Consider the following 13,435-nt stretch of genomic DNA (forward strand, 5'->3'; position numbering starts at 1 on the left):
ATTTTTCTAAGTGTTGCCTTTTCGACTTAGAAATATTTCACTTCTGGACTAGTAATGTTTCCAGTCTAGGTCAACTTGGCGACCTTTCATCTTATAATCATCTCATATGGACCAGTGAAATAACCCCCAGAACTGAAGAGAGTCTGTAATTGAATAATTACGTATTTCGCGTCCCCTAGGGGACAGTTGGAGATTTCTCATTGACCTCGGATCACCTTCTGTAAGTTTACCGTGGAGATCGACTTATTATTTCTGTTTCGTATCCTTTTCGTTCCTTATTATTTTCTTATTGACCTAAGCATCCTCGAGTTTATTGACCTAAGTTTTTATTCTGATAAGTAACCCGTGAATCCTTTATTGACCTAAGCAACCCGTGTATCCAACAGTCCTAGGTTTATTCTGATAAGTACCCTCGTGTTATTGACCTAAGTATCCTAAAATCTATTCTTTCCTCGAAATAATAGTCAAATAACCTTCAATTTTCATCCCTTAAATGGCGATTGATTATTGGTATTCCGATGCATTTCAATCCAATATAAACGTGTTTTGAAGTTATTTGTGTGTTCTCGATTTATTTCGTTCTATACTAGTTCAAGTGTATAAGTCGAGTCAATATAATGGTCCCGTGCATATAGACCATTGAATCGTCAAAGTATCTCCATCTAATAATATGTCAACTCATAATTAAAGTCAAAAATACCCATTTTCGACCCTAAAACACACACCTCGATCAAAGAAACAATCTAATTATTCATCTTATAGCCGTTCCAGAAAATAAATTCTCTGCCTCATCTTATATTCCAATGGGAATTCATGCCCGAATCGTATCATGGATTCATCTCATACGACCTCACGTTAAATTTAAACTGTTATGATTTGTCATAACTGAATTATGTTCCAGGAGGGAAGCCCTGCATTCGTCCGCAATCTATCACGACCCTGAAGATTCACTGAGCTAACATCCAGATCGCGAGAGATATCACCTTATAATTAATCACATCTATATTTGACCAACCCAGTGCTTAAAAAGATATCCAGACAACAAAGTTAATATGGATTAGTCTATTCTACGTTTCCATATTTTCACAGATCTTTATTTCGAAAACCATAAATCTATGATTTTTGGTATTTTCCGAAATCTCGAAATTACTCGTAATTACGATAGATCATCCCTTAAAATCTCCCGGTACAACTCGAAGCTAAACTTTGCCAAAAATAGCTAGAAAGCCTCTATAAGTTGTACGTTGTCGGGCGTTTACCTCTATAACTCGAAAATTTCAATTCATACTTCTATCTTTTATGCTCTTACATGTCCCAGTTTTAACTCAAAGTTAAATTTTTGCCAAAAATAGCAAGGAAGCCTCTATAAGTTGTACATTGTCAGGTGTTTACCTCTATAACTGGAATATATTTCAACTCATACTTCTATCTTTTATGCACTTACATATCTCTCAATTCATTCATTTCGCAAGACCTCTATAACTCGAACACTCTCAAAATCTAACCTGAATAACTCGAAACTGATTACCTCAAAAACCTCTATAAGCCGAATGAATGACCAATCCCCTTGGATTTCGAGTAATCGAGAGCGTACTGTACTAGGAAGAGCCTAGGGGAAAAAATTAGGCGTAATCATCAGATTAAAATGATGCTGAAGTGGTTTTGATTCATAAAAAAAAAAGAGATAAAGCTGATATAAAAAACTATCATCCAATAAGCCTACTTTCTAATATGTACAACTATTCACAAGGATAATTACACAAGGCTGACAGAAAAGCTTGATAAAGCCCAACCAGATGAACAAGCAGGATTCTGTAAGGGAAGAAGCACAATTGACCAAATTCATGTTATGTGCCAGATCATTGAAGAAACCAATGAATTTACGAGAATGCCCTCATGTTTGGCATTCATTGATTTTGAAAAAGCATTTGACTCTCTCAAAATCGTGTCTATGATGGCAACTCTTGAAAAGATTGGAATTGATCCTGCTTACCTACATGTGATTGAGTATATCTACAGAAATGCCACAGCTTCTATTACAGTCAATGAAGAAACAACAAAAATAAGGCTCAAAAAGAGAATAAGATAAGGAGATGCCCTTTCACCTAAATTGTTCACAGCCACACTCTTATAACAGCATCAGAGATATATTATGGGGGGACTGGAGATCTCTGGAGAAAAATTGACCCATATGCTGGCAATGTGGTGCTGATAGCACAAGATATAGACAAACTTCAGGGAATGCTAGACAAGGTGAGAGATGCATGTCTAGAAGTAGGACTGAAAATTGATAAAGGGAAGATCAAGACTATGTGTAATGGATTTGTAACTGATGAAAAGGGTGATGAAATTGATGATGGGTTTGTGTACCTGGGCTAAGATATGCCAATGAATGATGATTTCAACAGAGAGATATCCAGGAGAATAAAGGCATCATGGGCACTTGGGCAGAATACTCGAGGCTGCAAGGAATAATTAGAGAGAAGTCGCAATACCAATTCATGTCTGAGAAGGAAGATAGCCAATCAATGCATCATCCCAGTGGCCTCATATGTGACCCACTCTGACAAAACCAACCATTTTGATGGAAATTTTTTTTAGAAATAATGATGTTTAAAATAAATTTTAAGGGTTCAAATATCAGATTTTTAAGAAAAAAATCATTTTTTGAAATTTTGTTGAAATGGTCGATTTTGTCAGAGCAGGTCACATACGCTATAGTGAGACATGGGCATTGACAAAGAAGCTCGGAGATAGAATTGCCAAGATGCAGAGGAAAATAGAGCGATCAATGCTGGGGATAACACTGCGAGACAAATGTACAGTAGAGAAAATTTGGGAGACCACAGGGATGACGGACATTATGGAGACAGCTAAGCGGAGTAAGTGGCACTGGTCTGGTCATGTTGCCAGAAGCGGAGATGGGTGGTAAAGACTACTCAGTAGAGACCAGACAGAAAATGTGCACTGGGGAGACCAAAATGGAGATGAGAAAATGAGATATGGACATGTGATGGAAAATGGTGAAGTACAGCCCAAGACCGCAGCTCGTGGAAAGAAGTTGGGAAGACCTTCATCCAGCAGTGGATTGAGAAAAAGGGCTAAAAAGAAATAAAGAAATGAATAAAAATGTACCTTGGCTGGGTTGTGTGGTATTTCGCATGGAGATGATAATAAATCAAATATGTTGATTAGGTTTTTTTAAATTTTCGACATTTTCTATAGTGTTCATGATACCTACCCATTTGAGTTGACATTTTTCAGGCATCTTTACGTTTCAAATCCATTCCAGATAAAACGCCACTGGTTTTTGTGCACCTCCGAAGTCACCCTGTATAAAATAACGTTGCCAAAAATATATATTTTTTTTTCATTTTGACCTTAAAAAAATGTTTTTTTGACACAAAAAAATGTTTAGGTCATTTTTTACACAATCTCCATCAGCTGATGCACAAACCATGTAGGTATGTACGATAAAAAAACGTAGGTACCTATGATTTATTATACAGTGATAATACAAGATCGAATGTATTCCGAATTTCTTAAAGACAATTTATCGTAGCATTATTTATTAATAATAAGATTGGAGCATCTTTCAAGGCCACACAATATCTTTAATCCATTCGAGGTAAAATGCAACTTTGGTATAGACTGCTGGTGTTTCCTTATCTCCACAAAATGCCTCTCCATAAGATGTGATTCCCAATATATTCCACATGCATACTTGATTATCCACCGGTTTTTGTAATGGACCTCCGGAGTCACCCTGTGCATGAAATTTGATTAGTAAAAGTTGCTGATTTTTATAGTGAATAAAAAAATCAGTACCCTAGAAAAAATTCCAACAGGGGAGGTTTTTTTTTGAATGCAAGAAATACGTATCGTCCTAATAAGAGAATTTTTGAACTGGAATTTTACGATTTGAACAAAACCAAGCTTCGTAACCAAAATTTCAAATCTTTAAGTTCGTTTTTAGAGTTTTGAAAATTGAAAAAAAAAAAAAATCTTAAAAAAACCTGTAGGTATCGAGAGTAATTTTTACTTCTTCATGAAATGCAAATTTTTTCGTGTAATAAAATGAATCAATTCGAATGATTTCTTCAAATTTATCCCCCACATTTCAACAACTTCCCGTCTTGAGCGATTCTGGATCCCCCCAAGACAACCTTTCAATCGTTTTAGGGATGACCAATTTTTGAATTCCAAAAAGTCTCCAACGAGTTTTCAAATGTTTCCAATAGACATTTAAAGTTGTGAAAAATTGTCTTACGACTGGACTTCGAACATTTCGTCATTTTTCAAGATGGAAATTTTTTTTAACGATGAAAATTTTTTCTTCGAGCAGAATTTATGCTCGATGTTTTACTTACCGCGCATGTATCCGCACCATGGACGAAATCTCCAGCACATATCATTGAATTAGGGTCGTAAGCAACTCGTTGATTGCCTGAACTATCGTTTGGAAGCTTTTCAATGCATTTTTCATCATCCAGGAACGAAACACTGGCTTTTAATAAATTATCGCTAGTTCTGTCGACTGTGAAACGAAAAACAAAACATTATACGAGTACCTGCGAATATAAGGAGCATACTTATACAAGTTGAAATTCATTTATCTACTTATGCCTGTTCTTCCCCATCCAGTAATCTTTCCTGTGGTGTTTACTGGAACAGAGGTGGATGTATATAGACAGGCTGGTCTCACATATGGACTTATTTCAACAGTAGTATTCAATTCGAAAAGAGCAATATTATGTGGTGCTGAATATGCTGTAAAATTTGGATGTTGGTGGACTTTTTTTATTTTATAGACAGCTGGCTTGGCGTCGTCTGTTTTCGAATTGATGTTCAGGTCTCCTAATAATATCCATTGTGTTGATCCACTGAAAGTTTAAAAAAAAAATACCATTAGAAATTTTTTATATACAAGGTGTAGGAGTAAATGCTTCGTTGAATTCAAATATAGCTGAACCAACTATGAAGGGAAATCTTGGCCGCATAGTGCTGAACCCAAAACGAATTTTTCACTTATCAATGAGCCACCACAATTCCATGAAACGTCTTCGAAACTGTTTCCGGAACCGATCAGAGCCTGTGCTTATCAAAAGTACTGTATTAATTTTAATTCAAATCAATGTTATCGAAGCTAAATATAATATAAAAGTGTGAAATTTCTGTTTGAGGTACCATATGAGGGTATTCTTTAGGTTTCGCTTGTATTCCTCCGGCAATTAGAGATTCTACATTCGCGCAGTCTATTGTGTTGAACGATTGTCCTGGTTTTCCAGCCATAGGCGGTTGCAATTTCTTGACGTATCGATAATTAGCGTATTCTTCACATTCTGTAAATGATATTGCTAGTGTAATGAAATTTTTTTCTACTTTATTTGCTTGGAATTTTATTTCTAACATTGATTATTTGTATTTACTTTGCAGGGCTACAGATACTGCATCTTTGGAGTTTGTCGTCGCTGTTGGGTTGTTTGTGGAGTCCTATCGTTTGAATAAATGCTCAGGTTAGTTGAAATTTATATTATTTCACGAAATTTTCTCGACGAACAAGTTTACTTGCCTGGCCAATTTTATTTGTTTTGATGTCTCCGCTGGTATTTGTGGTTGGCTGATTTGAGGTTTTGCTCAGTTCTCCTTCTGCTTTACTCGAGACTGTATCGAGAAAATAACATGATTAATTCATGAGTAAGTATTTATAATTCTATTGTTGAAAGAGATTGGTTGAGATACTTAACTCCCATCAGATGGGATAGCTAGTTGCGTCTCTATTCAAAAATTTACACTCATTCTTTAAAAATTGTGAAATTGGAAGAAGTTTTTAAATTTTTGGAACCCCCCTCCTACTCCCTTAAAAAAAATCAGTAATTCTATTTTAAGGTGCTTGCATTTTTCATGAAATAAAAATAGAAGTTTTATTGAATTTTTATTGTTAGCTCGATCCTTATTTTTGCCAACGCTTCCTGCAATCCGGGAGTCAAATAATTAACGATACCTCAAATTAAAAATTAGAGTAATTGAATGAACTCACCTATGATGCTCAATACGAATATGTGAATGCACGTCCAGATAACAGATTTCATTTGAATCATGATGTTAACGCAATTAATCTCTGCTTCTGGCAAATTATATCAAAAAAAAAGAGTTGGCAACAGTTTTTAAAATTCACGATGCGGAGTGTTCTATGTAGTAAAACACTTATCTACGAGTATCTAAAAATATTTGTAAAAACAAAAAAAATATCAACTGAAATTATTTCGTTACATTTGTTTGCGTGAAGGAAAAACGAATAAACTGAATTCCCTTACACGAAAGACTAGATGTTTACATGTTTAAAAACGCGTCTTTTTTCCAACTATGGCCACCAATTTTGTTTTAAATAACTTGTTTTTTCAAGATCATATCAGCAAACTGCCTTAAATTAATTAAATGCAGCGAGCATATTCGATCAACTCTTAACGAAAATAAGACGTTATTTTTCTAGGGGGTTTTCCATACCTAATCAACCAAAATTTGCACGATGAGCCTTCGATTTTTTTATTATTTTGTTAAATTCGACGATAATCGTCTAAAATGAATCGAAGGAGTGTTAGGATGGGTCAGAATCGTCGAGAGGGGGGCAAAGGATGCAGTCTGCTCTGAACCCGCGCTGTTATGAAAGAAACCCCTAATTTTTTACTTCTTAGAACAAAATTGTTGTAAGTTTTTGCTCTTGCTTCGCTCGGGCCTGTTTTCTTTTCTTTTTCAAAAATTAAATTTCTAGAAAAAATATTCTTCAACTTTTAATGTTATAAAGTGAAAAAATGAACGTCTCGCATAAAAGTAATGTTTTCATGCCTCTCAAGTCTCATAACACAATTTCAAGATCTTTCGCCCTGATTTGGACTTATTCCCTTTTCTTTTTCAGGATTAACACATTTAAAAAAAATCTTTCAAATTCTAAAATTTATTTTAAAAACCAGAAAAGAAACTTCTTAAGTATTTTTACATGATTGGTTTTTTTTTCCACCAAAAAAAGTACAATAATTTAAGAACTAGTGGGAGCCTACAATTAATCAGATAACCGGTATTTACGAGATACAATGGATCGTGGAGTCTTCATGGAATCGTGATACCGGCAGTATAGTCTGGTACCTATGTAATATGTACCTTGGAAGAGCCCAGGGAAAGAAATTAGGTGTACTTAGTAACCGTCACATTAAAAAAATTCCAATTTTAAAAAAATGTAGCTTGGCTGTGTTGTGTGGTATTTCGTATCCAGATGATATAAATCGAATGTGTTCAATAGATTTCTTCAAATTTTTGACATGTTTTTATGTTGTTGATACCTATACACAGGCCTTTTTTTGTATTTCTTTTCCAAGGGGGACGCTAAATTTAAATTGCAAGTCCCCCCCCCCCCATCACTGTATTTTGAGAAAAAAAATTGAAGTACATACCTAAATTATTTTTTTATTGTTAAACAAATATTTTTGGAAAGTAGGTACTTATCTATAAAAAAGTAACTTTCATTTTAATTTAAATACAAGCGAAGTACTATGGACTAAGGTATACAAACTTGAATGATAAATTTTAGATTTAGAGCAATTTCCAAATTTTTATCAAATTTTCATCGTAATTCTGATCTTGCTTTCGCACTATACTATTCTGATACCTACATAATTCAAAATTTTTTGAAAAAGTTACCAAAATTTATTTATTTTTTCATCTTTTTAGTTTTTATGGCAATTTTTCGATATTTTTGAACTTTTTTAGGGGGGACCCTGCCTATACTTAATTCAGTTTGCATTTTCTACGCCCCTTTACGCATTAAATCCATTCCTGGTAAAACGCTACTGGTTTGTGTGTACCTCTGAAGTCACTCTGTATACAACTCTGGACTGGAACAAAATCATACCACTAATCTACAGAATTTTTGGAGAGAAATGAATTTAAAGAGATCAGCTAAAAACAACCCTTGTGATAAAATGTATGATATGCATGGAACAGAGAGACAAGGGGATGAAATTGCTGACTCATTTGCAGAGTTCTTCCAATCAGTTTATCATCACCAGGGCTCGGATATTCTTTCCCTAAAAAAACCCAAAATATGCGCTTAAATATTCCCTAAAAAATGCCAGAATATGCTCTAAAAAGTAAAAATATTCCCTAACGATATGGGCATTGTTTTACAGGAAAAATGCAATTCCTATATGATTTTACTAATGTTGTTGTGTAATACCAAGAATTTCACTAGCAAAAATGAAAAAGATAACGTTTTAAAATCACAAAAAGGTGATTCTTATACCATCATTAATGGAATAAAAAACAAAAAAAAAAAATGAACAAAAAAATGAGTAGATATAAAAGAGCTGTTGCCAGTTTCACTTTTGCGGGGAAAAAATGAAAAATAACCAAATACTAATTTGATGCAAATTTTTTTAATTGAGCAAATTATTTCCTGAAAACCGCTAAAAACGCAAAATATTCCCTTAAAAATGCCAAAATATGCTTCAACGAATTAGGCTCATTTTACTTGAAATTTCATGAATCATGGAGATAATTGAAGAATTCCCTATCCTCTATGCATACAAAAAATATGCTCCAGCATAAAAATCCGAGCCCTGATCATCACCCTAATATGTAAAATATCTAACTCCATTTTTGTAAATTGTTCAGGAAATGCGAAAAACAGCTAATAAATCCCAAATTTAAGTTTTGTAAGTTAATTTGATGAAATTTTGAAATTCAGACAGATTTTGTGGCATTTTTAGAAAAACAAAACTTTCTAAAAAGCTGCTGGAGGCTCTAGAACTGCTCAATAAATGATTTGAAATTGTTACCAATCGATTTGACAAGTCGAAAATAGTAGTAAAATTGACAATTTTTTCGTACACGTGTTATACGAGTATCATTTATAACGAGAAGCTCTTTACATCTAGTTATTATAAAATACTCGTTATAAATGCAATACCTTTTAGTACGAGAGACCGGATACAACGAGCAAAATGTCTGGTCCCTTCAATCTCGTTGTAAGCGATTTCCACTGTAGTTGAAAATTTTTCACTTGACACCTTTTAAGCCACTTTGAGTGGAGTTAGATAGTTTTCTCAAATTCAAATGTGGATGGTACCCCAATGAATTCACCTGAAGTAATTTTCAACATCAGAAGTTCCATACGAAGTGTTCACCTTTCAAATGGGGTTCATAACTCATTTTCATGTAACATAAAAATGAAACAGTTTCACATAGCTAAATAAACAGTGCGTTATCCTTTGGTGGAGTTAGATAATTTTCCTGACTTCGAATGCGAATTGTACACCAATGAATTCGCCTAAAGTAGTTTTTAAGGTCGGCACCATTCAGATGGTGTTCATAACTCATTTTTGAGAAAAAAAAATGGAATCAGATACTTTACGTATTAGGGTGACGTTATGTTGTAAACGATGATCAAACCAATAGTGATAACTCAGTGGGTGTTTCATCCCTCTTAGGTGCATGTTCCACAATATCCATTGGACAGGTTAGTGAAAATGAGGTCAAGTTAGCGATCTCAAAGCTGAAAGCTAAGCGCACACTAGGGCTGGACAATGTACCCTCTTATATTTACAAGGGTGTGGGAGAATTCTTGTTTAAACCCCTTACCTTTATATTTAATCTTATAATTTACAAGAATATATTTCCAACTGGATGGAAATGATCTAAAGCCATCCCTGTTCCAAAAAAAAGCATACTACATACAAAAAGTCTCTAAGTACAGACCAATATCATTAATTCCAATCCCTGCAAAACTATTTGAAATGATAATATATGGTCAGCTATATCCTAAAATTAAAAATCTCATTTCTTCAAACCAGCATGGTTTTGTTGAGGGTAGGTCAGTCAACACAAATCTTATCAACTTTGTTGAGTTTTGTCTGAGCTCCCTTGATGGCGGTGGTCAAGTGGATGCAATATATACCGATTTAAAAAAAAAACATGTGATAGTGTTAACCATACGTAGAATTCTAATACAAAAACTTGGTAAACTTGGTTTCTCTCACAATTTGTGTAGTTTGTTCTGGTCTTATCTGAATGGAAGGGTGCTATATGTGTCTTATAAAAACAAAATATCCATGATGTACCCCTGCTCATCTAGTGTCCCTCAGGGTTCAAACTTGGGTCCCCTATTCTTTCTATTATTTGTAAATGACCTCCCATCTGTGCTGGAAAACTCAGAGATCCTGTTCATTGCTGATGATGGAAAAATATATAAGAAAATTCAAACTGTAAAGGATAGCCAAGAACTTCAGACAGATTTGGATAGGTTTGTTGTATGGAGTAATGAAATCAAACTTCCCCTGAATGTTTCCAAATCTGCAACAATTACATTTACTTGAAAATTTTTTTTTATAGGATGCGCAATGCGCATACACAGTCAATGAGGAAGAAGTTGTTTCTCGCTTAACAACAGTTAGGGACCTGGGTGTAATTCTTGATGTGGTGCTAACCTTCAAGTATCATGTTAATACTGCGTTAGTCAAGGCAAGAACCCTATGGGCAAAATAAGTTGGATATAAGGCCGTTATTTCAGAAGCGCCAACAAATTATGCCGCATCATGGACAAAAACGTCAACGCGGCAGTTCAATTGAAAAAGTGGGCTCATAATGTTGCGCTCCTACAACCATTTTTCAAAAAAACTGCCGTCTTTGCAATTATCCGTCGCAATGCTGAACATTAGTTGGCGTTTCTGATAAAGACGTCTATAGTGGCAAATTTCTTGGAAACTCTTCTACGGCCATGCGGCTGTTCAAGACTTATCAATATAACAATCTGCATGTATACCACGTGATTTCCAGGAATGAAGCTTGTCAGTAGTTATCTACTGATAGAGCACACTCTTAATGTGGATATTTGCGTCTGGTTTACATGATTAAGTTTTCGTCAACTGTTTTTTTTGATCAGTTCGTTTCCTTCCTTTGTTTCATGGTGATGTTTTTTTTACTACTAAACTGCTACGAGTAGATTTTTTATAATGTCTTATGTGTAGTGAAAAATAAATCGATTCACAATTTAAATTCAATTTTTATGAACACTTTTTTTGTTGATTGTCACATGTTGTGTTCAGAATCAGAGAGTTGTTTAGCGTAATCTTTTGGTGTTTTTAGTTCAAAAATTGCATAATTCGCAAATTCAAAGTGCAGAGTATAAGTACGGCTGTGTTGTGCTTGGGTTCTGAGATTCATTTGGCAATTTGGCGTAATGTATTGTTGTTCTTTTTAGTTCGGATGTAATGTGTTTCTGTGTAGTGCTTGTTTATTTAAGTGTTCTTCTACTGATTTTGGGTGATTTTGGGTGACCTGCATAGGTAAGTTGCTCAAATTACACACTGTGTGAAGTGTGCAGTTTGCTCTCATTACATTTTAGACAAAACTATTGCAGTTCACCCAAAATTTCCTATTGTTTGGTCTCACTTTTAACTCGTTATGTCCAGTGAAATTGAATTATTTGAGATGTGATGTGTGTTGTGTGATAAGAAAACTAGTGGTGAAGTTAATTTTCGCCTTCAACCAGTAAATTTCAAATACTGAGAAGATGAAAATCAAATTCACTGAGCTCTATCACTAAACTCATCACACTTCGAAAAATTCAAATTTCAACGGTCAAGCATATTGAAAGTGAACGACAGACTGCGCGTTTACAGCAAATGCCCGTAAATGGACGACTATCTGACAGTAGAAAACTGCGGACTGATGGCCGCAAAATTTTGATGCCAAAGCGGCCAGATTAGCGTCAAAGTTTTGCGGCTGTCAGTCCACAATTTTCTACTGCCAGATAGTCGACCGTTTACGGGCGTTTTAAAAAAACGAGCTACTAAATGCCCATAGGGAAGGATGGCTTATTTTGTGGTCAGAAATTCTGCCCACTTCAGGAGGATGAGTACGTTTACAATTTTATATTTCTCATACATAAGGTCAATCCTTGAGTTTGGAATACTACTCTGGTTTCCTCATACCAAAAAATTTATAAAAGAACTTGAAAAAATTCAAAACAGATTTCTAAAATACCTATTTATTTGAAGACTTTTGAATATTATCCTCATGAATTGACTCAAAAAGAACTTTTAGGCGGATTTGAAATCAGCTCATTAATAAAAAGAAGAGAAATAACCGCACTGATGTTCCTGTATGATGTTATCCATGGTAATATAAATTATGGTAACCTTTTGGGAAAAATTAATTTCTGGGCCCCAAAAATTCATTCTAGACAGAAAAAAACATTCTCCTTGAGCAATTACCATACATCTAGGATTAAGGACAAAGGTGTCTCCTATGAACAACGTCATGGGCATCTCAGATGCTTTTCTTTGTAGATGTGCAGATACTGACATTTTTAGTATGGCCAGGTCGGCTTTCAGGCGTGTGGTGAGGGGAGCATGGGAGTAGGGGCATGGGTGCATTGGGACTTACTTGTGAGCCATCTTGTTACAGTAGTGTTGCGATAAGTGAAACCTCGATATGTGAAAAAACTCAATAAGTGAAATAAAAACCTCCTTCCCTTCACCTTGGACCAATTTTACGTGTAAATCAACCTCAATAAGTGAAAAAGGGCTACCTCGTTTTTAACTGAAACTAGGATTTATCCCAAAATTTTCGTGTTTACCTCTACATGTGAAATGTTGTCTGCGTTTTACCTCTATAAGTGAAAATACCTCTTTAACTGAAAAGTACTGACTCGTTCAGCCTCTATAAGTGAAAGAGAGCCTCGATGTTTTGCTAAAGTCAAATTGTTTCCAATGGATTATGTGTCGAACAAGAAGGCATAGATGACCTGTGAGCTGTTTCAAGACTGACTGATCAAACTAAATTTGAAAATGATCAATGAAAATAGGAAAATTCTATTGTTCAATTCATGTTTTTCATTTTTTTTTATCTAAACTTCGATAAGTGAAAATTAACCAAAAAAAAACCTGTCTAACTGAAACCTTTGTATGTGAAAAACTCGATAAGTGAAATAAAAATTTGCTTCCCTTGAATTTTCACTTATCGCGACGCCACTGTATTACTTTTTTTTTGATTGGTTCTATTTTTTCTTTCTTATTTGTTTTGTGTTTTTTTTCTCTTTTGTTTTGCTGCTCTTTTGGAATCACCTCTTATTATTGTTTTACTTATCTTTTGTTTTCTGGTTATTTCTTGCTTTACCTCCATATTTTTTGTATTTTTATATTTTTTTTTCTTTTTCTTTTCAGCTTATAAAACGATATTTAGTTTTTTATCCTCCCTTAGTTATAATCAGTCTCTCCTGTAATTGGCTTCTGGCTGTTGAAGAGACCCAAATTGTAAAATAAATACTTAAATAAATAAAAATAACGTTTTCAAGAATATTATTAGTTTTTTTTCATTTCGATCTAAAAAAAAATGTAGGTCATTTTTCACACAATCTCCATCAGCTGATAAACGAACCACG

At 34.5% G+C, this 13,435-nt stretch overlaps 1 protein-coding gene across 1 annotated transcript; it reads right to left on the reverse strand.

Annotated features, from left to right (window-relative positions):
* Positions 1-3,484: 3,484 nt before the first annotated feature.
* On the reverse strand, positions 3,485-6,343 carry LOC135834461 (serine protease snake-like). The gene is made up of 8 exons (XM_065348341.1): positions 6,041-6,343; positions 5,573-5,664; positions 5,430-5,493; positions 5,188-5,342; positions 4,977-5,092; positions 4,621-4,883; positions 4,371-4,537; positions 3,485-3,766 (listed from the first exon to the last, which is right to left on the reverse strand). The coding sequence occupies exons 1-8, from the start codon at positions 6,099-6,101 to the stop codon at positions 3,596-3,598; spliced, it is 1,089 nt and encodes a 362-aa protein (XP_065204413.1). The 5' UTR covers positions 6,102-6,343; the 3' UTR covers positions 3,485-3,595.
* Positions 6,344-13,435: the final 7,092 nt, after the last annotated feature.

Source organism: Planococcus citri, chromosome 2 (assembly GCF_950023065.1).
Source record: "Planococcus citri chromosome 2, ihPlaCitr1.1, whole genome shotgun sequence".
Classification (NCBI taxonomy): domain Eukaryota; kingdom Metazoa; phylum Arthropoda; class Insecta; order Hemiptera; family Pseudococcidae; genus Planococcus; species Planococcus citri.